General features: G+C 36.4%; 1 protein-coding gene across 2 annotated transcripts; it reads right to left on the bottom strand.

Moving 5' to 3' along the window:
* Window positions 1–1,779: 1,779 nt before the first annotated feature.
* LOC128639964 (mid1-interacting protein 1-B-like) lies at window positions 1,780–25,923 on the bottom strand. 2 transcript variants are annotated; one of them, XM_053692248.1, is made up of 2 exons: window positions 25,823–25,923; window positions 1,780–3,827 (listed from the first exon to the last, which is right to left on the bottom strand). In XM_053692248.1, the coding sequence occupies exon 2, from the start codon at window positions 3,800–3,802 to the stop codon at window positions 3,338–3,340; it is 465 nt and encodes a 154-aa protein (XP_053548223.1). In that variant the 5' UTR covers window positions 3,803–3,827; window positions 25,823–25,923; the 3' UTR covers window positions 1,780–3,337. The 2 variants fall into 2 exon arrangements, with proteins under 2 accessions (XP_053548223.1, XP_053548232.1); XM_053692257.1 differs by having other exon boundaries at window positions 25,802–25,898.
* Between the last annotated feature and the right edge of the window lie 860 nt (window positions 25,924–26,783).

The raw sequence follows: 26,783 nt of genomic DNA, 5'->3' as shown, positions 1-26,783 counted from the left end.
TACAGTGCCTGGCTGGACATCAGTGAAAACCGATGGAGGAGGAGTTAAATTACAATCTCCCTACGCACGTTGTGTAGTACTGCGCAACTTGGTAATTGCCATCCAGCAGATCAGTCATATCCCACAAGTATTATAGTAATTGCCAGTAACATCAGTCGTTGTTAGTTCACATCCATATTGAGAGCTTTCTGAAATAGACTTAATTTATGACTCCAATGTCTGTCCATGATTATAAGTAGTTTTGAATAAATCCTAACTGGGGAGGTAACTTGGAAGTCTTGTGGTCATTTTAAACATAATTCTTTTCCACCCCACTTTCTGCCTCTCTGTTTCCAGCTCAAAAGTTGGCACTCACCCTTCATCTGTCATTTGGAAGTATTCTCTCAGTTCTGTCATTCAGGTAGTTAATTCCAAAAAATAATTCTTAAAAATGTGTAAATATATTCATAATGTTAACTTAGTTATGGTTATACTAGTTATGTACAGTATGTGTGTGTGTGTGTATATATATATATATATATATAAATCAATGTAAATATTTGCATAGGAAATTAGTACATCTAAGCAAGTATCCCCGCTTGCCCCCAGAAATTCTTAAAATGCAATGTTTCCAATGCACAAGAGAATTGTGGGTAAGATATGCAAATTAGGTATGCAAATTCTCAGTTTTTTTGCTTCAAAATACTGTTTTAACACAGCGATCCTTTTAAACAGGAATATGACAGCAAACCAGAAATCACTGTGAGTGATTTCTGGTTTGCTGTCATATTCCTGTTTAAAAGGATCGCTGTGTTAAAACAGTATTTTGAAGCAAAAAAACTGAGAATTTGCATACCTAATTTGCATATCTTACTCACAATTCTCTTGTGCATTGGAAACATTGCATTTTAAGAATTTCTGGGGGCAAGCGGGGATACTTGCTTAGATGTACTAATTTCCTATGCAAATATTTACATTGATTTAATTTTGAGACATGGAGGATTTTAATTTCAGTTTTTTATCTCCCCCCCCATAATTTTAATATATATATATATATATATATATATATATATATATATACATATACATATACACACACATACATGCATTATAGAGGTTTGTACCTTTTAAAAAAAATCATGATAGTGGTCCACGGGATTAAAAATTGTGAGTTTAGTGGTCCCTGAGGTCCGAAAGGTTAGCGACCCCTTCTGTAGGGAGTTGCGGCGTGACGGGGGTGACACCATCAGAGGATATTAATTCTTGCTTGATGGTGTCAAGGACCACCAACATCTTCTCATGGACCACTGGTTAGCAACCACTGTTTTAAGAGACAGGACAAAATTGATCAAACAAATACAGGAGAAATTGAGGCCCTATTCCCGTGGGAATTTACAATCTAGAAGATTGTGCATGTAGATTTTGTTAAAAAAATATGCTTGAAATAAACATTGTTTAAAGTGGGGGGGATTTGTGTGCTTTTCCAAAAATACCAGTTCAACAGATATTCAGAAATTCTGCACACAGGAAGAAATCATAATTACACAATTTACAGCCAAAGAGATCTGCAGAATAAGACACATTGCACTCTTGCATGTAAACCAGTCATTAGTTTAAAAACCCAAACTCTACTGCATAACAAATCTCCCAGCCACACTCTGCCCAAACATGATAGTAACCTGTTTTTGGTTTCATGACAAAATTGTCACTGCCATGACTTGTTTTTTTTTTTTCTAGAGATCGGTTTATGTCAAATAATTATGTGGTGCTTAATCTGGGTGTTTCAAACATTGGAGAAGGTTTCAGAAATAATTTTATTGCATCAGTACTTAGCATAAATAAGTACCAGCTCTGTGTATATTCACAGGATATTATAGGGTTAACAAAGTAAAATACAGCACAGTGTAAACATTTAGACTCGGAGCTTGAGTGGTTCTAGTTGATAAGGAAAGGGCACTGCTTACCCAGCCAATGAAAAGTGGTCAATAAGGAAAACCCATGGTTTATTGGTTTCCTGAGTAAAAAAGTATTTCCATAGCTACAGAAAGCAGCTGTTGCTAGGTGTATCACAGACTGTACATGTCCTTGTTCTACATTTAGTAATAAAGAAGCACACTGGCTTTCTTTTTTTGCTGTAATCTAACCTTGACTGTTTACAGAACTGTGTGTCAATTGCCTTATCTCAAGCAAAAGGGAGTTTGGAAGGAATGACTGTATTAGTTCATAAGCACATTAGGCTATGTTTATATGTACTGTATATATAATGTAAAAAATATTTACAAGATTAGTAAACACACAATCAACAATATCTTATATAGGGGTCGAACACACAATCAACAATATCTTTTATAGGGGTTGAACACACAATCAACAATATCTTTTATAGGGGTCGAATTTAGACCGCTGCTTCATAACTGCTGTTTCCGTGCAAACCTTTAGGCTCGCCAGAGAGAGCAGTTATCAAGCAGCGGTCTAAAGACTGCTGCTCCATAACTGATCCGCTGCCTCTGAGGCTGCGGTCTTCAATCCGCCTGATCCCATACGATCGGGCTGATTGAAACCCCCTGCTAGCGGCCGATTGACTGCGAATCTGCAAGGGCGGCATTGCACAAGCAGTTCTGGTGAACTGCTTGTGCAAAGTTAAATGCAGTGTATGCTGTAGGCATTCAGCGATGTCTGTTGGACATGATACGCTACAGCGTATCATTTCGGACAGACATTGATACATTGGCCCCATAGTGTATATATATATATTACTGAGTTCTGTGCTTCTTGGGTAAAATGTGTGGCAGTGGTCAATATAGAATTTTTTTTTTTCTGGACAATAAAAAAATCAAGTTCCCTCAATAAAGCAGAGAAGTCATTTGATTGCTAAGGTCACATGCACACTCCTGAGCTCCTATCAACCTACTTATCTTTACTCTTTATAAAGGATATCAAGAGGACAATTTACATTTGATAATTGAAGTAAACTGGAAAGCTGTTTAAAATCCCATGCTCTATCTGAATCATGAAAATTTTATGTTGACTTTACTGTCTCTTTAATGGTCTTCTGCGTAAAACTTCTCATACTGTATACCTGAAGAAAATGAAGAATACCTTTCTTGGTATGGTTTTCTCAATGTATTTTTAGTTTGTAATGATACATTTTTTTTCTTTTTTTCTTTAAAATCCATCTATTTATTCCTTTAACAACAGCTTTAAATGTATTTATTTCCAATGTAAAACGATGCCAAATGAAAGTGTCACAACAAAAAGAAGCTTTAAAAGAAATCTGCCTAAATCCTGGTGTTACATTTATTTGCATATGTAAAGCTCAACTCCAAAATCCCATGCTGGTATTAGATTTTGCATCCCCTTAATGGGAGATGCTCCGTGAATATTGTCTATTATTAGAAGTGCCAATCCCAATTTCTTTCTTGTAGCTGTTGGTCAGTATATTGGCTTTCTTGGTCAGCTTGGTGAGAACAGAGAGAAGGCCTCTTAAGTGATGTTGAAATTGTTCCACCAAATCTCCTGTCTCGTCCTCTGGTGTAACTTCTGCCTTCTCAGGGTAATGTTTTTGTACTAAATTTTCCTGAGAAATTCCCCATTTCATATCATGCCTGAGTGATTTCAGAAGAAGGTAGGAATCATACAGATTTTTCCTCTCAACAGCTTGTGTAGACTTGGAATGATTTTCTTGCTCCTCTTCCTCTGAAGTAATATCCTGAAGCATGCTGGGTACCAGTATTGTCTCATCCATTATGGTTGTTGCCGCATTGAAACGTTGTATAGCATCCAAGAGGGACTGACGATGATGACTGCTTTCCGTCACATCCATTTTTCTGCTTTTTCCGTAAACTTTTCTGAAAAATGCAAGCAGCAATTGCAACTTTAGACAAATGGAGAACACAACGTAATGAACTGTTTCATTGATGTACTAGTCAAATGGAAACTGGCCTGTATATATATATATATGTGTGTGTGTGTGTGTGTGTGTGTGTGTGTGTGTGTGTGTGTGTGTGTGTGTGTGTGTGTGTGTGTGTGTGTGTGTGTGTGTGTGTGTGTGTGTGTGTAAAAAAGTGTTAAATAATCAAGCTTTTTGGATAATCCTCAGGGGAAAAACATATTTACTCCCAACTCAGTATTACCATTGCATGCATTAAGTGTACTATTCAATTTATCTAAATTAAAGGGATAGTAAAGTCCAAATTAAAGTTTCATGATTCAGATAGGGCATATCATTTTAAACAATGTTCTAATTTGCTTTTATCAGCAAATTTGCTTTGTTCTCTTGGTATTCTTTGTTAAAAGCTAAACCTAGGTAGGCTCATGTGCTAATTTCTAAGCCCTTGAAGGCCGCCTCTTATCTGAAAGCATTTGACAGTTTTTCACAGCTAGAGGGCGTTAGTTAACGTGTTTCATATAAACAACATTGTGCTCACGCACGTGGAGTTATTTAAGAGTCATCACTAATTGCCTGAAATGCAAGTCTGTCAAAAGATCTGAGATATTGAGGCAGTCTGCAGAAACTTAGATACAAGGTTATTACAGAGGTAAAAAGTATATTTCTGTAACAGTGTTGGTTATGCAAAACTGGGGAATGGTAAATAAAGGGAGTATCTATCTTTTTAAACAATACAATTTTTGGTGTTTACTATCCCTTTAAATGGTAAAAAATTGTTCTGTTGACTTTTTTTAAAATATGTAATATAGCATAGCATGCTGCTAACATATCGAGAAAATAAATATGAAATTAGTTAGTGGATATATTTTATAGACCCTACTTATAAAAGAGCAGAAAGTTTAAGTCATACACAAAATTGTTTTAGATTTCTAACAGCTAAATTACGAGTTTTGCGTTATGAGTGAAAAAGCATTGTTTTGCTTCATAACGCTGCATTTTCCCTAATGCCGCTATTACAAGTCTTGCAGGTATAGGTGTACCGCACACCTTTTTGGCCGTTACGCAATGTCAGTACTTTTAAAAAAGTCCTTTTTCAATGGGACTTCCATAGCGCCGGTATTACAAGTTTACCTGGGAGGCCAAAAAGTAAGCGGTACACCCTATACTGACAAGATCCGTACCGCCATCTAAAGTCAGTAATTATGAGTTTTACATTACAAAGCTGTACCATAAAACTCATAACTAAAGTGTTAAAAAGTACACTAACACCCATAAACTACCTATTAACCCCTAAACCGAGGCCCTCCCGCATCGCAAAAACTATAATAAATTTATTAACCCCTAATCTGCCGCTCCAGACATCGCCACCACTATTAAAATGTATTAACCCCTATTCCGCTGCTCCCCGAAATTGTCGCCACTATAATAAACCTATTAACCCCTAAACCGCCGCACTCCCGCAGCACAAACACTATTTAAAGATTGTTAACCCCTAATCTGTCGTCCGCCCACACCACCACTATAATAAACCTATTAACCACTAAACCGCAAGCCCCCCACAACGAAATATACTAAATTAAACTATTAACCCCTAAACCTCTGGCCTCCCACATCACTACATAAATATATTAACCCCTAAACCTAACATAACCCTAAGCCTAAATCTAACCCTAACCCCCCCTAATTTAAATATAATTAAAATAAATCTAAATAAACCTTACAATTATTACCTAAATAATTTCTATTTAAAACTAAATAGAAACTTACCTGTAAAATAAAACCTTAACTAGCTACAATATAACTAATAGTTATAATATTGTAGCTATCTTAGGTTTTATTTTTATTTCACATGTAAGTTTGTATTTATTTTAACTAGGTAGACTAGTTAGTAAATAGTTATTAACTATTTACTAGCTACCTAGTTAAAATAAATACAAAGTTACCTGTAAAATAAAACCTAACATTACAATAAAATAAAATAAATTAAATTAATAAAATACAATTATCTAAAATACAAAAAAATAAACACTAAATTACACAAAATAAAAAACGAAATAAAAAATAAAAACAAATTATTCCTAATCTAATAGCCCTATCAAAATAAAAAAGTCCACCCGAAATAAAAAAAAAACCTAGCCTACACTAAACTGCCAATGGCCCTTAAAAGGGCCTTTTGTGGGGCATTGCCCCAAAGAAATCAGCTCTTTTACCTGTAAAAAAAAAAATACAAACACACCCCAACAGTAAAACCCACCACCCACACAACCAAACCCCCCAAATAAAATCGTTGGGGGTTAGTGTTAGGTTTTTTAAGGGCAATGCCCATCCAAGTGCCCTTTTCAGGGCAATGGTTAGCTTAGGTTTATTTAGATAGAATTTTATTTGGGGGGTTTGGTTGTGTGGGTGGTGGGTTTTACTGTTGGGGGGTGTTTGTATTTTTTTTTACAGGTAAAAGAGCGGATTTCTTTGGGGCAATGCCCAGCAAAAGGCCCTTTTAAGGGCCATTGCCAGTTTAGTGTAGGCTAGGTTTTTTTTTATTTTGATAGGGCTATTAGATTAGGAGTAATTTGTTTTTATTTTTGATAATTTCGTTTTTTATTTTGTGTAATTTAATGTTTGTTTGTTTTTTGTAAATTAGATCATTGTATTTGATTAATTTAATTTATTTTATTGTAATGTTAGGTTTTAGTGTAAGGCAGGTTAGGTTTTATTTTACAGGTAACTTTGTATTTATTTTAGCTAGGTAGCTAGTAAATAGTTAATAACTATTTACTAACTAGTTTACCTAGTTAAAATAAATACAAACTTACATGTGAAATAAAAATTAAACCTAAGATATAAAAATATAGATAAAGGGGAATCAGTTGATGTGATATACTTAGATTTTGCAAAGGCGTTTGATACAGTGCCACATGAGAGATTAATGCACAAAATTAGGAGACTGGGAATAGCTGAAAATGTTAGTTTGTGGATAAATAACTGGATAAAAGATAGGGAGCAACGAGTAGTAGTAAATGGATCATACTCAGATTGGACAAAGGTAATTAGTGGAGTACCCCAGGGATCAGTGCTAGGCCCTATTCTTTTTAATATTTTTATAAATGACTTGGAGCTAGGATTAAATAGCGACATCTCTATTTTTGCAGATGATACTAAGTTAAGTAAGGTTATTAGGTCAGAGCAGGATGAACTTTCGTTACAAAGGGACCTGCAAAAATTAGTATGGGCAGGTAAATGGAAAATGAGATTTAATACGGGAAAATGCAAGGTTCTACATTTTGGAAGTAAAAATAAGCAGGCAACCTATTATTTAAATGGGACAAAACTTAGCCAAACACAGGAGGAAAGGGATTTGGGGGTAGTAATAGATAACAAGCTAAAGATGGGTGCGCAATACAGGGCAGCAGCTTCAAAGGCTAATAAGATACTAGCATGTATTAAAAGAGGCATTGACTCAAGGGAGGAAAGCATAATTCTGTCACTATATAAAGCCCTGGTAAGACCTCACCTTGAGTATGGAGTGCATTTCTGGGGACCAATCGCAAAAAAAGATATTGCAGAACTAGAAAAAGTCCAGGGAAGGGCCACAAAGCTAATAAGGGAATTGGAGAATTTAACCTATGAGGAGAGGCTAGCCAAACTGGGTCTGTTTTCTTTAGAAAAAAGGCGCTTAAGAGGTGACATGATTGCTTTTTATAAATATATTCAAGGCCCATATACAGAGATGGCAGAAGCTCTGTTTATTCCAAGAAAATTGTTTGTGACCAGAGGTCACAATTTCAGGTTGGAGGAAAGGAGATTTAATCTCCTGCAACGGAAACGTTTTTTCACTGTAAGAGCAATAAAAGTGTGGAACTCATTACCAAAGGAGGTAGTGAATGCCAATATCCTAGATACATTTAAAAATTATATGGATACATTTCTGTCTATAAACAAAATTCATGGATATGATTGCTAGTTTTAAATGGGTCACCTTTTAGTGGGATTATTTAAGATTAACTGGAGCTTTTTGTATATATTTTAGATTTGTATAGGTTGAACTCGATGGACTTCGGTCTTTATTCAACCTCATCTACTATGTTACTATGTTTATTAGTTATATTGTAGCTAGCTTAGGTTTTATTTTACAGGTAAATTTGTATTTAGTTTTAAATATGAATTATTTAGGTAATAATTGTATGTTTTATTTAGATTTATTTTAATTATATTTAAGTTAGGGGGTGTTAGGGTTAGGGGTTAATATATTTATGTAGTGTTAGTGATGTGGGAGGCCAGAGGTTTAGGGTTTAATAACTTTAGTATAGTGGCAGCGACATTGGGGGCGGCAGATTAGAGGCTAATAAGTTAATAACTGTAATGTAGGTGGCGGCGATGTTAGGGGCGGCAGATTAGGGGTTAATAACATTATGTAGGTGGCGGCAAAGTTGGGGGCGGCAGATTAGGGATTAATAACATTATGTAGGTTGCGGCGATGTCGGGGGCAGCAGATTAGGGGTGTTAAAACTTGTTTTTTATGTTAGGGTGTTAGGTTTAAACATAACTTTTTATTTCCCCATAGACATCAATGGGGCTGCGTTACATAGCTTTTGTTTCCGCGATCGCAGGTGTTAGGCTTTTTTTTGCCGGCTCTCCATATTGTGGAAATCGTGCACAAGCACGTCAAAGCAGCGCTTGTATTTGGGTGAGGTATGGAGCTCAACACCACCATATCGCCCGCGCAAGCCTGCTTTTTTTAAACCTGTAATAGCAGTGCTATAGGGAGGTGAAATACTGCAGCTTTGTGGCAGTCGTTAATTTCCCTATAGCGCTCAAAACTCGTAATCTACCTTAAAGGATTTAGAAAATTTTCTTTCAGATAGGTTAACTGTATATTTGAAGAAGTTAAAGATTCCTTTGTAAATTCTTCCTATACTGATTTTTTCCCACCTAATTTCAAAAAGCTAAAAAACTTAAAATTTTTAAATTTTAATATTTTGAGAAGTTTCTCATAATGTAACATATGAACTGTGGTCAAGATGTTACTTGAAATATATTACAGGAAGAAAAATACCCTTTGGATTTCGGGAATATCTGCATCTGTAAAATGGGACATCTTGGAGAGGGGATGGAACTAAATGTATACAAGAATATCTTACATCATTTAGGCAATGTTTATGTCATAATTAGTGATGTTGCAAACCTAAAAATTTGGGTTCGCGAACAGAGAGCTTGAACTTCCACAAAAGTTTGCGAATCGGCAAACTAGGCAAACTGCCATAGACTTCAATAGGCAGGCGAATTTTAAAACCCACAGGGACTCTTTCTGGCCACAATAGTGATGGAAAAGTTGTTTCAAGGGCACTAACACCTGGACTGTGGCATGCCGGAGGGGGATCCATGGCAAAACTCCCATGGAAAATTACATAGTTGATGCAGAGTCTGGTTTTAATCCATAAAGGGCATAAATCACCTAACATTCCTAAATTGTTTGGAATAACGTGCTTTAAAACATCAGGTATGATGTTGTATCGATCAGGTAGTGTAAGGGTTACGTGTAAGGGTTACGCCCGCTTCACAGTGCGCAGTGTAGGTGATATACCTGCCCTGACCATGCTTTGCAGACCAGGTATCAGTGGTCAGATGGACCCTTGCCCCAACACTGTGTGCCAGACATGTCATTATAGCAGACTTATATGGCTTTGGCGTTGCTTTTTGGTAATTAGAAGGCTGCTAAATGCCACTGCGCACCACACGTGTTTTATGCCCAGCAGTGAAGGGGTTAATTAGGGAGAATGTAGAGTTAATTTTAGCTTAAGTGTAGTGTAGTGGACAACCCAAAGTATCGATCTAGGCCCATTTTGGTATATTTCATGCCACCATTTCACTCCCAAATGCGATCAAATTTAAAAAAACTTAAATTTTTTCGCAATTTTAGGTTTCTCACTGAAATTATTTAAAAACAGCTTGTGCAATTATGGCACAAATGGCTGTAAATGCTTCTCTGGGATCCCCTTTGTTCAGAAATAGCAGACATATACGACTTTGGCGTTGCTTTCTGTAATTAGAAGGCCGCTAAATGCTGCTGCGCATCACACGTGTATTATGGCTAGCAGTGAAGGGGTTAATTAGGTAGTTTGTAGGGAGCTTGTAGGGTTAATTTTAGCTTTAGTGTAGGGCTCAGCCTCCCACCTCCCACCCCACAATTGTCCCTGTCATCTTAAGTACTGGCAGAAAGTCTGCCAGTACTAAAATAAAAGGTTTTTAATTTTTTTTATTTTTTTTAGCATATTTACATATGCTGTGGTGTAGCAATCCCCCTTAGCCCCCAACCTCCCTGATCCCCCCAAAACAGCTCTCTAACCCTCCCCATCTGCCTTATTGGCGGCCATCTTGGGTACTGGCAGCTGTCTGCTATTATTTCACAGTCAAAAAAGTTTTTTGTTTTCTTTTAAATGTACACTAGTGTTACACCAGATATGAGTGGTGGCACTGGGCAAGTGGGCACAGTATACGCTGTGAGCCTGACACACACGCTGGCAGGCAGGCAACTGCAATTAGATTACACAGAAAAAAAAAAGCAGACTGATGTTCTAGCCCTAAAAAGGGCTTTTTGGGGTGCTGTCCTTACAGCAGAGATCAGATGAGTCCTTCAGGACTGTAGTGGACACTGAATACACTAGCCTAGCTATCGATTTCCCTATTAAATTAGCAGCAGCTACACTGTCCCTCCTCTCACTAAGAATGCAGCTTCCAAATGAATGTAAAATGGATGCTGTCCAGGAGGTGGGAGGGTCTGAGAGGGAGGGTCTGCTGCTTATTGGCTGTAATGTGTCTTCTGACTGTGAGGTACAGGGTCAAAGTTTACTCAATGATGACGAATAGGGGGCGGATCGAACATCGCATATGTTCGCCCGCCGAGGCGAACGCGAACATGCTATGTTCGCCGGGAACTATTCGCCGGCGAACAATTCGCGACATCACTAGTAATAATACAGCTTATATATTTATCCTAAAGGTTTTTTTATATAATTTGTAATATGTTTGTATACATAGTACCCTCAGAAAGAGAGTACAGTACTGTAATCAGAATGGTAATATTTCTATTTTTTAATTGTTTTAAATAAATATAGACTATTATTTGCATTTTACAACATAAAAAACGAAACCAAGGACACAGGAGAGAGGATTGTGACTTAAGGGGGGGGATGTGTTATTTTTTAATAATTTTCTTTTTAAAAATATTAATAAAAAAAGTCTAAATTTTGTTATAATTCTGTATTTGGGGATTTGTACCTGTATTAACAGTCTACATAAATAATTTTCCTCCATTCTACTATAGCTACATTTTGCTATTTCAGGGGATCTGCAGGTGAAAAATGAAAGGAAAAAAAAAAAAAAAAAAACTTGCTGTCACTGGTCCTTTTCAAAAATCTTTACTGTGCAAGTTTTTTCATTTTTTTTCTATTATATCCACTAGCACCCTGGCATTAAGGTTTGAAGTGAGAGTGCACATCCTTACTATTTGTATATATATATATATATATATATATATTAAACAACTACCTGCAATTTCCCAGTAGTGCCTTGTTGCTCCCTAATCTACCTAGATATGTTTTTCAACAAAGTATACCAAGAGAACAAATCAAATTTGATAAAAGAAGTAAATTGGAAAGTTGATAAAAATGGTATGCTTTATCTGAATCATAAAGGTTTAACTTTATGAGTTGATATAGAGCCCATAATTTTGTTTTGTGCACATAAACAATAATAAAATTGTGTAACAGCTCTAGAGTTCCAAAGAACCACTTTATAATGTAGATTTTGTTCTGTCCATAGGGTCTTACAGTATTTTTGGTTTAACTAGTAATAGCTACCAAACGCTAGAATGACATTCACACATGCAGCACAAGAGTATGAGGAGACATTAATTTAATACCTGAACAAAGAGGTAAAAAAAAAAAACAGGCTCAACTGTGCTAAAGTATTACCAGACATTAAAAACAAGTGCTACATACAGTTTCAAAAACTCCCAATATCAGCATATAGGTACATGTCTGACGCATTTCAGCTAAGTGCCATACACAGACATTCATTTTATACAGGATACATGTCATATAGTAATTCTAGAAAGCAGGTATTTGTGTTGTTTGTTAAACTTTTTGTCTGCAACTTGCTGATAATGTACAAAAGGAAATGCAACGTATTACTGAATGCTGGCATAAGGTTAGCTACTTAAGTTGCATTTGCAGCCAAGTCACACAGAATCAGGCCATTGTGCTTATGTACAATTACCTTTTAGTGAAATCTTCTTGGGGCAATAAATAATCGAAAATTGCTTTGCAATCTAGTTTTGTCCAGGGCTATCTAGTAGTAATTATTTAGAGAGCCAACTGTGTCATAACATGTTTTTGAGAAAATAATGTCATTAACAGACAGACCTTTAGACTGTGTCAAAATTCATATTTTATGGAGTGAAGAAATATCTTTATTGTTTGTAATGCGTAATAAAAATACATGTAAATATTGTTAATGGTGTAGATTAAAGTAACATATTTTAAACATAAAACAGGCAAGTGGGTAATCTGTGGTTGAAGGAATAATGTTTAAAGGGACAGTCAACACCAGAATTTTTGTTGTTTTAAAAGATAGATAATCACTTAATTACCAATTCCCCAGTTTTGCATAAACAACACAGTTATAATAATAAACGTTTTACCTCTGTAATTACCTTGTATCTAAGCCTCAGCAGACTGCCCCCTTATTTCAGTTCCTTTAGCCAATCAGAGCTGTCTTCATGGTAAATTCACATGCATGAGCTCAATGTTATATATATGAAACACGTGAACTAATGCCCTCTAGTGGTGAAAAACTATCAAATGCATTTAGATTAGAGGCGGCCTTCAAGGTCTAAGAAATTAGCATATGAACCTCCTTGGTTTAGCTTTAAACTAAGAATACCAAGAGAACAAAGCAAAATTGGTTATAAAAGTAAGTTGGAAAGTTGTTTAAAATTACATGCCCTATTTGAAACATGAAAGTTTTTTTTGGACTTGACTGTCCCTTTAAGTGACACAAAAGCAATGCTTTAACTAGTAATGCATAATTTAAAGTCCCACATTGTTAGTTTAATGGGACATAAATGTGCTAAAATAAATGTTCTGCTGTGTTATGTGCATCAGGGGTGGAACAACCGTTGGTACAGCAGGTGCAGTGGCACTAGGCAGTGCTGGACTGGGAAATTAGACCAGCCCTGGAAATTTATATGGCTCAGCCCAGCCCCCGTCTCCGGGTCAACCATGCCCCCCTTGGCTCAGCCCCGCCCCCCCCGGCTCAGCCTCACCCCCCCCCCCTCCAAGTCATCCAGGTCCCACCCCTCCTCCGGCTCAGCCTCGCCCCTCTCTGGCCCAATCTCCCCAGCAATAATGAAAGTACACCCTCCCTCACCTCCTCACACAAGTCGGCCGCTCCTAGCCTTCTTCATGGGCTCGGGCTTAGCCCCGCCCCCTCCAGCTTGTTGCCTAAAGTAAACAATACATATATCGGCTTGCTTAATAGAGCGGCCACAGCTGAGCTGCTTGAGCCTCTGCTCTCTCTGTGCAGCTGCCAGTGCAGTTCCTGCCCACCGGGATTTTTCCCGGTATCCCGGTGGCCCAATCCGGCCCTGGCACCAGGACCCAAGTGCTGGAGGGCCCATAGCAACCAGTCTATACATAGGTATGGGTTTATGTGGTCATAATCTGTGTATAGATACCCACATCATTATACAGCACACTCATCAGTGTATAGATACTCACATCATTATACTGTATGGGATACTCACCAGTGTATAGATACTCACATCATTATACAGCACAACACACTCATCAGTGTATAGATATCCACATCCTTATACAGCTCAACACACTCATCAGTGTATAGATACTTGCATCATTATATGGCACAGCACACTCATCAGTGTATAGATACAGCATTATACAGCACAGCATACTCACAAGTGTATAGATACTCACATCAGTGTATATATACTCACATCATTGCACAGCACACTCATCAGTGTATAGATACTCACATCATTATACAGCACAACACACTCATTAGTGTATAGCTACTCACATCATTATACAGCACAACACACTCATCAGTGTATAGATACTCACGCGATTATACGACACAGCACACTCACAAGTGTATAGATATTCACATCAGTGTATATATAATCACATCATTATACAGCACAGCACACTCAGTGTATATATACTCACATTATTATGCACCAAAGCAAACTCATCAGTGTATAGATACTCACATCATTATACAGCACAGCATATTCATCAGTGTACAGATACTAACATCATTATACTTAGCTACTCAAATTATTATACAGCATAGCATACTCATCAATGTATAGATACTCACATGAATATACTGTATAACATACTCATCAGTGTAAAGATACTCACATCATTATACTACACAGCATACTCAGTGTATAGATACTCACATAATTATACTGCACATTATACTCACCAGTGTATAGATACTCACATCAGTCAGTGTATATATACACTCACACCATTATACTACATAGCATACTCATAAGTGTATAGATACTCACAACTTTATAATGCAGAGCATTCTCATCAGTGTATAGATACTCACACCATTATACTGTATAGCATACTCATCAGTGTATAGATACTCACATCATTATACAGCACAACACACTCATCAGTGTATAGATACTCACATCATTATACAGCACAACACACTCATCAGTGTATAGATACTCACATCAGTATACAGCACAGCATATTCATCAATGTATAAATACATCATTATACAGCACATTCAGCAGTGTATAGATACTCACATCATTATACAGCACAACATATTCATCAATGTATAGATACTCACATCGTTATACAGCACAACACACTCATTAGTCTATAGATACTCACATCATTATACAGCACAACACACTTATCAGTGTATAGATACTCACATCATTATACGACACAGCACACTCACAAGTGTATAGATATTCACATCAGTGTATATATACTCACATCATTATACAGCACAGCACACTCAGTGTATATATACTCACATTATTATGCAGCAAAGCAAACTCATCAGTGTATAGATACTCACATCATTATACAGCACAGCATACTCATCAATGTATAGATACTCACATCAATATACTGTATAACATACTCATCAGTGTAAAGATACTCACATCATTATACTACACAGCATACTCATCAGTGTATAGATACTCACATAATTATACTGCACATTATACTCACCAGCGTATAGATACTCACATCATTTTACTGCATATCATATTCACCAGTGTATAGATACTCACATCTGTGTATATATACTCACACCATTATAATACATAGCATACTCACAAGATCGGTTATTTGTAGAGCGCCAACAGATTCCGCAGCGCTAGTGTATAGATACTCACAACTTTATAATGCAGAGCATTCTTATCAGTGTTTAGATACTCACATAATTATACAGCACAACACACTCATCAGTGTATAGATACTCACATCAGTGTATAGATACTCACATCATTATACAGCACAGCATAATCATCAGTGTATAGATAAACACATCATTATACAGCACAGCATATTCATCAATGTATAGATATATCATTATAAAGCACATTCATCAGTGTATACAGTAGATACTCACATCATTATACAGCACAGCATACTCATCAATGTATAGATACTCACATCATTATACAGCACAGTATACTCATCAGTGTATATATACTCACATCACTATACAACACAGCATATTCATCAGTGTATAGATACTCACATCATTATACAGCACAACACACTCATCAGTGTATAGATACTCACATCATTATACAGCACAGCACACTCATCAGTGTATAGATACTCACACCATACTACAGCACAGCATACTCACAAGAGTATAGATACTCACATCATTATACAGCACAGTACACTCATCAGTGTATAGGTACTCACATCATTATACAGCACACAGACTCATCAGTGTATAGATACTCACATAATTATACAGCACTCATACTCACCAGTGTATAGATACTCACATTATTATACAGCACAGAATACTCATCAGTGTATGGATATCACAGCATACTTATCAGTGTATGTATACACACATCATTATACAGTACAGCACACTCATCAGTGTATAGATACTCACATTATTATACAACACAACACACTCATCAGTGTATAGATACTCACATCATTATACAGCTCATCATACTCACCAGTGTATAGATACTCACATTATTATACAGCACAACACACTCATCAGTGTATAGGTACTCACATCATTATACAGCACAACACACTTATCAGTGTATAGATACTCACATCATTATACGACACAGCACACTCACAAGTGTATAGATATTCACATCAGTGTATATATACTCACATCATTATACAGCACAGCACACTCAGTGTATATATACTAACATTATTATGCAGCAAAGCAAACTCATCAGTGTATAGATACTCACATCAATATACTGTATAACATACTCAGTGTATAGATACTCACATAATTATACTGCACATTATACTCACCAGTGTATAGATACTCACATCATTATACTGCATATCATACTCACCAGTGTATAGATACTCACATCAGTGTATATATACTCACACCATTATAATATATAGCATACTCACAAGATCGGTTATTTGTAGAGCGCCAACAGATTCCGCAGCGCTAGTGTATAGATACTCACAACTTTATAATGCAGAGCATTCTTATCAGTGTTTAGATACTCACATAATTATACAGCACAACACACTCATCAGTGTATAGATACTCACATCAGTGTATAGATACTCACATCATTATACAGCACAGCATAATCATCAGTGTATAGATAAACACATCATTATACAGCACAGCATATTCATCAATGTATAGATATATCATTATAAAGCACATTCATCAGTGTATACAGTAGATACTCACATCATTATACAGCACAGCATACTCATCAATGTATAGATACTCACATCATTATACAGCACAGTATACTCATCAGTGTATATATACTCACATCACTATACAGCACAGCATATTCATCAGTGTATAGATACTCACATCATTATACAGCACAACACACTCATCAGTGTATAGATACTCACATCATTATACAGCACAGCACACTCATCAGTGAATAGATACTCACACCATACTACAGCACAGCATACTCACAAGAGTATAGATACTCACATCATTATACAGCACAGTACACTCATCAGTGTATAGGTACTCACATCATTATACAGCACACAGACTCATCAGTGTATAGATACTCACATAATTATACAGCACTCATACTCACCAGTGTATAGATACTCACATTATTATACAGCACAGAATACTCATCAGTGTATGGATATCACAGCATACTTATCAGTGTATGTATACACACATCATTATACAGTACAGCACACTCATCAGTGTATAGATACTCACATTATTATACAACACAACACACTCATCAGTGTATAGATACTCACATCATTATACAGCTCATCATACTCACCAGTGTATAGATACTCACATTATTATACAGCACAACACACTCATCAGTGTATAGGTACTCACATCATTATACAGCACAACACACTTATCAGTGTATAGATACTCACATCATTATACGACACAGCACACTCACAAGTGTATAGATATTCACATCAGTGTATATATACTCACATCATTATACAGCACAGCACACTCAGTGTATATATACTAACATTATTATGCAGCAAAGCAAACTCATCAGTGTATAGATACTCACATCAATATACTGTATAACATACTCAGTGTATAGATACTCACATAATTATACTGCACATTATACTCACCAGTGTATAGATACTCACATCATTATACTGCATATCATACTCACCAGTGTATAGATACTCACATCAGTGTATATATACTCACACCATTATAATATATAGCATACTCACAAGATCGGTTATTTGTAGAGCGCCAACAGATTCTGCAGCGCTAGTGTATAGATACTCACAACTTTATAATGCAGAGCATTCTTTATCAGTGTTTAGATACTCACATCATTATACAGCACAACACACTCATCAATGTATAGATACTCACATCATTATACAGCACAACACACTCATCAGTGTATATATACTCACATCAGTGTATAGATACTGACATCATTATACAGCACAGCATAATCATCAGTGTATAGATAAACACATCATTATACAGCACAGCATATTCATCAATGTATAGATATATCATTATACAGCACATTCATCAGTGTATAGATACTCACATCATTATACAGCACAGCATACTCATCAGTGTATAGATACTCACATCATTATACAGCACAGCACACTTATCAGTGTATAGATACTCACGCCATACTACAGCACAGCATACTCACCAGTGTATAGATACTCACATCATTATACAGCACAGTATACTCATCAGTGTATATATACTCACATCACTATACAGCACAGCATACTCATCAGTGTATAGATACTCACATCATTATACAGCACAGTACACTCATCAGTGTATAGATACTCACATTATTATACAGCACAACACACTCATCAGTGTATAGATACTCACATCATTATACAGCACATCATACTCACCAGTGTATAGATACTCACATTATTATACAGCACAACACACTCATCAGTGTATAGATACTCACATCATTATACAGCACATCATACTCACCAGTGCAGTGTTTTTCAACCAGTGTGCCGTGGCACACTAGTGTGCCGTGAGAGATCCTCAGGTGTGCCACGGCAGACTGACAACAGTGTGACATATTTTTTAAACTTTGCTTGTTTTTTACTCCCAGGGCAGGGGTAGTTTGTAGGAGGCATGGCATAACAGCACAATACATACAGTGTGTGTGTTTTTGTGTGTATGTGTATATATATATATATATATATATATATATATATATATATATATATATATACTGTATTAGGCTACAATGTGTGACTTTTTTAAAATTTTGGAATGGTGGTGTGCCACAGGATTTTTAATGTAAAAAAGTGTGCCACGGCAAAAAAAAGGTTAAAAATCACTGCACCAGTGTATAGATACTCGCATTATTATACAGCACAGAATACTCATCAGTGTATGAATATCACAGCATACTTATCAGTGTATGTATACACACATCATTATACAGCACAGCACACTCATCAGTGTATAGATACTCACGCCATACTACAGCACAGCATACTCACAAGTGTATAGATACTCACATCATTATACAGCACAGTACACTCATCAGTGTATAGATACTCACATTATTATACAGCACAACACACTCATCAGTGTATAGGTACTCACATCATTATACAGCACAGCACACTCATCAGTGTATAGGTACTCACATCATTATACAGCACAGCATACTCATCAGTGTATAGATACTCACATCATTATACAGCACAGCATACTCATCAGTGTATGGATATCACAGCATACTCATCAGTGTATAGATACTCACATCATTATACAGCACAGCATATTCATCAGAGTGCAAATACTCATCATATTTATACAGAGCAGGATCTATTGTATAGAAACTCACATCACTATAGAGCACAGTGTTCTCCCTACCAGTGTATAAATACTCAATATTATTATAAAGCACAGCATGCTCCTCATATATATATATAAATAAATAAAACAACATTCTTTTTTGGACCAGGGCCCTCTGTTGAGAAGGTCCGCTACTGATGTAAATATACCTATGTGTTTGTCCTCTGTAAAGATGTTAAAGGGACAGTCTGGTCAAAATTAAACTTTCATAATTCATATAGGGCATGACATTTTAAACAACTTTCCAATTGACTTTTATCATTAAATTTGCTTTGTTCCCTTGATGGTGTTTTTGAAAAGCTAAACCTAGGTAGGCTCAAACTGATTTCTAAACCATTGAAAACCACCTCTTAGCTCATAGCATTTTGAAAGTTGTTCAGTTAGACAGTATTAGTTTATGTGTGTCATATAGATAACTTTGTGCACACTCCCGTGGAGTTATTTTAGGAGTCTGAACTGATTGGCTAAACTGCATGTCTGTCAAAAGCACTGAGATAACAGGGCAGTCTGTAAACAATTACTGTAGATACAAGGTAATCACAGAGGTAAAACAAATATTAAAGGGACACTGAACCCAATTTTTTTCTTTTGTGATTCAGATAGAGCATGCAATCTTAATCAACTTTCTAATTTACTCCTATTATCACATTTTCTTCATTCTCTTGGTATGTTTATTTGAAAGGCAAGAATGTAAGTTTAGATGCCGGCCCATGTTTGGTGAACAACCTGGGTTGTCCTTGCTGATTGGACAGCACCAATAAACAAGTGCTGTCCATGGTTCTGAACCAAACATTTGCTGGCTCCTTAGCATAGATGCCTTCTTTTTCAAATAAAGATAGCAAGAGAACGAAGAAACATTGATAATAGAAGTGAATTAAAAAGTTGCTTAAAATTGCATGCTCTATCTGAATCATGAAAGAAAAAAATTGGGTTCAGAGTCCCTTTAATATAACTGTGTTGGTTATGCAAAACTGGGGAATGGGTAATAAAGGGATTATCTATCTTTTTATACAGTAAAAATTCTGGTGTAGACTGTACCTTTAAGTACACAGTTAGGGGTAGATTTACTATATGTCGAGCGGACATAATTCGCTATACATACGCTGTCGGAATTTATCATTGCACAAGCATTTCTAGTGAAATGCTTGTGCCATGCTGCCCCCTGCTCACTAGCGGCCAATCACCCGCTAGCAGGGGCTGTCAATCATCCCGATCGTACCTAAAAGGTGGCGGACAGGTTAAGGAGCCTGAAACAATGTGCCTACAAAGCAGCATTGGCTGCTTCATAAATGAGCCCTTAAAGTGAGCTTCAGAGCAGCAATGCACTACTGAAAGCTAACTGAAAACATCTGGTGACCCATTGACAAGAAGCATATGTGTGTAGCCACTCAGTAGAGCATTGCTTCTCTGGAGCTGACTTTAACCATGTGATAAACCGCTCTGCAGGAGTTAAATGCATAATGATATGCAAGCAAGAGTACAATAACAAAATGCTCTAACATGTAAGAGGATTTTACTTTTGCACTTTTATTTCCCTTTAAGGTTGGGATTACACTGCCAATCAGAGGCAGTATTGTCCATTCAGTGCACATTCAGTCAAACATACTTGTTAACCAGGATGATATTGACGTGATTTGCACTCTTCAGCAAGATCTTGTAAATGCCGCTACTAATCTGTACAAAGGCAAGCAAGCTCTGCTTAAATTGAAAATATTACCTGTGATATCGTACAACAGTGGTATTTCTATCCTTAGTTTCTTCCCTATGACTCTTCCTGGGATTTACCTGTTATTCTGTTGGGAGGATTTCTATTCTGCCTGCATGTTTAGTCTGGTAAGTATGGCGACACTCCCAGCTATGAGTCACCACTTAGTGAAGAGAGCGAAGCCAGTAAAATGTTTTCCACAAATGGCAAAAGGTCACTCTTTTTAAACTTCTTTCTAAATATATTTAAGTAACAAACCAATTAGTGCCATGTTACTGGAGTGAGAGAATAGAAATTCTAATGCAAAATAATTTATCATAAAAATATAACAAATGTGAAATACTAAAATAAATAAACATACTTCCCAAGATGCAACTAACTTTATGTATTATTACAATGTCCCTTTAAGTGAAGCCTCATTATACTTCCTGTTTCAGTGTGTTGTTAATAACGGTGTTTGAATTTCAGAGTGCCTCATATTCTGCACCCAAGAGGTTTTCTTCTGAGGTTGGTGTAGAGATGTACTTCATTATTAATGACTGTTAAGACTATTTTTAGTTAAATCTCTAGTGAGTCCTCACCAGTGACACTAGAACCATTTTGGCTTTAACCTGTGAGACTACTGGCAATCATGCAGCCATTTTATTCATGCTTGGAGGGCTAAAATATATAGGAGTAAAAGGACTGAAACGAGTAGCAGGACTAAAACGCCTGTTACAACAAAGAAACCTATAATTATGCTACATATTTTATGTATTACAAGAATTAGATTGTATACTGTCATGTTAGCTCTTGCATATATTATATATATGTTTTTCACAATGTAGTAATCCCTTATATAGTACTACAGTATATATTGGTCCTCTATGAATAAATGTAATACAGAAAAACAATATAATAATGATAAATTTACCTTTTGAAACTGCACATTGACTTGTTCGATTTGGACATTGATTTGGAACTTATAAAGGTGAAGTTGTGAATGAATGAGGATATGAGTGATTATGGAAAGGACAGAATTCTCAATGAGTTTCATTCAAATCAATGCAAAAAAAAGTATTTCTCAGGTATTTACAGTTTCTAACAATTCTAACTTTTCAAATACATTTTTCCCACAAAAAAAACTCTGGAGGACAAACACTTGCTTTGGGACAATTTGACACCAACATACCAATCAATCAGAATAATTGGCAGATTCAACACTTTGGCATATTGCTTTTTTGGGATTAAAGGAGAAAAACATGGAAAATTAACACATGCATTAAATTTGTAAATAAAAATAAATTAAATTCTGACAAGTATTTCTATACTTTCTATATATTAAGGACATAAGAGGTGTGAATCATTTAAAGACTAAACTTTAATCACACATGGGGGCCGATTTATCAAGCTTTCCTTCAGGCTTGCCGGAAACAGAAGTTATGAAGCAGCGGTCTAAAGACCGCTGCTCCATAACCTGTCCGCCTGCTCTGAGGCCACAGACAGAAATCAACCCTATCAAATTCGATCGGGTTGATTGACACCCCCTGCTAGCGGTCGATTGACCGCGAATCTGCAGGGGGCGGCATTGCACCAGCAGTTCACAAGAATTGCTGGTGCAATGATAAATGCTGAGAGCATATGCTGTCGGCATTTATCGCTGTGCAGCGGACATGATATGCTACATTGTATCATGTCTGCTCAAACATTAATAAATATACCCCTAGGTGTGCTTTAACAATTTATTATTATAAAAATAAGTTTCTTGAAATTCTATCACTATAGACCCTGCAAATCTATGGGATATATTTAACAAGCCGCGGGTGCAGCTATTTACGCGCGAGCCTTCAGATAAATCTACACCTATGTGTTAAACCTCTGCAAAGGTTTTAAATACATAAGTTAAGTATCAATTGTGTACTGCAGAGAACTGCTGGTCCTGAGCTGAACTGCAGCTGACCCAATAAGCAGCGCACACCCTAACAAATATAAGCATGTCATTTTACTATGATGGACATTTAACCCCAGCGATAATATGCTTTAGACACTCTGCTGCACACGGAATTCTAACCCAAGGCTTCTCTATAGAGGTCAGGTACACAAATGTATACTCTCCTAAACATACAATAACTTTAATATGTAAGTGAAAGTTCAGTAAAGCTCTGATACGTGACATTAAAACTGTATAAAAATTGTAGAAATAAAATGATTTAAATTAATTTGAAGCTGAAGCAGCGGCCACATGGATCAGGTGGAATATTTCCCCAGAGTTTACAACTTTTCCACATTTTACCGGATTCTCATGTTTAAGAGCTCTGGCCACTATCCCTGTCGAAGCTCTCCTGAACTTAAAGGGACATGAAACCCCAAAAAATTATCTCATAATCCAGATAGAGCATACAATTTCAAACAACTTTCTAATTTACTTCTTTTATTTAAATTGCTTTCTTCTTTTGTTATCCTTTGCTGAAAGTTTTATCTAGGAAAGCTCAGGAGCATCAAATCTAGAATCTAGCTGCTGATTGGTGGCTGCGTATATATACCGATTGTCATTGGCTCACCCATGTGTTCAGTTAGAAACCATTAGTGCATTGCTGCTCCTTGAACAAATGATACCAAGAGAAGTAAGCAATTTTGATAATAGTAAACTGGAAAATTGTTTATAATTTTATGTTCTACCTAAATCATGAAAGACATTTTTTGGGTTTCATGTCCCTTTAATAAAAATCCTGGTTTGCCAAGGACCATTTAGATATAACCTGATCTTTCCATTACTAATCCCGATCTGCTTACACCCATTTGTCTGCCCCACAGATTATATGACCCTGCTCCTAGAACTTCCTGGCATCCCAAAACAGAGACTTAGTCCATAATATACGCAGGTTAAATGTGTTCAGAAATGAGTCTTCTATGGAAATATGCTTCATTTATGAAGCTGCAGGCGCGGATTTGGAGACTTGATTTTTAAGATGACTAATGTGACCTGCAACCACAAGTTAAAAAGTGGTGACTGACCTGACCAGAATGACTGACAACCCCTGCTATTGATTGGTTGTGCAATATTCACTTCTGCTGTTGGATGCTGAGTCGCTGACTGTGTCAGGTTGCCTGCCTGGAAATCTGCCCCGTCTCAAATGGGGCCCAATCTGTGCTTAAACTATGCACAAAAAAGAAATGTTAAGCCTCAATTTAAATCTGCTATTTTTCAAATGTCAAGTCTGTATTTTAAATCATTTTAAATATAGATAATTTTAAACATTTTAGGCTTGTTCTAATGTTAATTTTATTTGTAGGAAACATATAAGCAAACTAAAATGATTTTAAATATGTGGACTGTAGTTTCTTTGTCAGATCAATTTCCCCAAATATACATAAATCTGTTAAATCTTTCTATGGGTTGTTTGAGAAATAAAATGTGTTAATAATCCCCTCACTGCTAGAGGTAGGATAAAGTCTAACTTCACAAAATTAAACTTTAATGGATTGGAGAGAGCATGACATTCTAAACAACTTTCCAATTTAGTTTTATTATCAATTTTGCTTAGTTCTCCTGTTATCCTTTGATAAAGAGCATGCACATGTCTTTAGCCATCTCACAGTAGTGTTTGCAACATTGTTTATCGCAATGTTCTACATATTTGCAAACACTGCTGTTATAGAGTGCTATAGACACATGCACCCTCTTAAGCTCCTATAAGCTTACCTATCGTTACTTTTCAACAAAGGATACCAAAAGAACAACGCAAATTTGATAATAGAAGTAAGTTAGAATGTTGTTTAAAATTGCATGCTGTATCTGAATCATGAACATTTAATTTGGACCTTATTGTCCCTTTAACTCCAAATGAGAATGACTTAGCAAGTGCTAACATCGTTTTGGTGCATTCGTTATCAAATTTGCCATGTGACATTGATGTATCTGTAATTCTTTGCAGACCCACAGAGAATCAAGAGGGATCTAGTCCTCTCATATCGTACCTACATAGCTGTTTTTCTACCCTGTAAGCTTCTTCTCAAGCAGAGGGAAGCAGGAAAGATCAGGGAGGAGGGCAACTAGCAAATGCACAGTAATAGAGAAGTGCAGGGCCCAAACAAATATGCTGCTACATATTTACTAGGCAGTATGTCTGATTTTTCTAACTTAGGTACATTTACATCTATAGCTAAACTTGTTAAGATACTGGTCATTTCTAAAGCAGACTAAAAATAGAGGGGGAGATTTGGTGTAACCTTTAGAAAAAAAATCATATCTTGCTTATTTTGATAATAAACCATTCATAAAAATCTTTTCATACAGAGCTTCCCACAGACACAGCTCAAAACGTATCTGTAGTAATTCTTTGTTTTCCTTCACTTCCTTTTTCTTTTCAAAATCTAAAAATAATTGTAATAAAACTTAAATATATCACTAATTTTAAACAATGCCTCTTTCTTATTCACTATTCAACAACTTACAACAAGATGGAAGGGTTTAACTGAAATCTATTAAATACCGTGACTACAAGTCACAGTGATGCTAAAAATCTTTCATTCTGATCCCACAGTATAATGGGGAGCACTGGCCCCCAGGATTCGGAATATAAGTGGGTCCCCTCCCTCACAATGGCGTTTTTGAGGGTTACCAGTGGGTGGGCATCCTTCCTTCCTCTCTCTGTTTTGCACAACCTGACGTCCTCCTCCTCCAGCTGCTGCTCTCAGTGACTGGCCTATTTATGGTGAAAAGCTTATAGCTTTATCTCCTCTTGGTGTGGCTCATGCTCTCCTCCTATTGGTTCTCCCTGATATCCTGACCTGCCCTTCTCTCTGCTTAACTCTTTCAGTACCAGATGCACTAGCAATGCAATCAGCTGCTAATGTATTGTCACCCCCACATTTACACACATGATTATTAAATTGCAAGATATGTAAAAAAGGAGAGCATATATATGCATTTATATACATACATACATATATATACGGTACATATAGCAAACAACTTTTAAAATGATGCATAGTGGAGGATTTTGTTTTTTTGCTAGGAAATCAGCTCTACCCAGCAGCAATTCAGAACCTACTCCCAGCTGTCCTACAATGTTTCTGAATTGCTGTACAGTATTAACCCTAGCTAAGAATCCTGTATTGGAAACAATGTATCTAGAGGTTCTGGTGACAAGGTGACTTGTCTGTAAATACATATACACACATATAAATACATAATTACATATGTACACACATATATACTTACATACATATATATCGTTAGACATGTATATGTGTCTATCTCAATGTTAAAGCCCTTTGCCTGCCCTTTTTTTCTAAAACCTGAGACCGCATATCTTTAAACCCTTATAACTTTTTTTTGCAATTTTAAAAAAAATAAATCATTTTTATTAGATGGTGTGATTATGAGTGTAACTGTACTTTGTAATGTATTTTTTATGCGTTTTGTGACACTTTTCTGATTTCGAAACCGTTAACCAGAGCTTTAAGGTCGTGCTAACCCGACATGTGTTAACTCCAATTGCGCTCAAGTTATTGACTTTCAACTTGTAATGCAAGCGGAAAACCTGACGCGCTCAAACAGCCTGCGATAAACCCCTTGCG

Source organism: Bombina bombina, chromosome 1 (genome assembly GCF_027579735.1).
Source record: "Bombina bombina isolate aBomBom1 chromosome 1, aBomBom1.pri, whole genome shotgun sequence".
Taxonomy (NCBI): domain Eukaryota; kingdom Metazoa; phylum Chordata; class Amphibia; order Anura; family Bombinatoridae; genus Bombina; species Bombina bombina.
This window is presented reverse-complemented; position numbering and strand designations above follow the sequence as displayed.

Coding starts and splice junctions, on each gene's coding strand:
- LOC128639964 (XM_053692248.1), bottom strand. CDS start 3,802: ATGGATGTGACGGAAAGCAGTCATCATCGTCAGTCCCTCTTGGATGCT.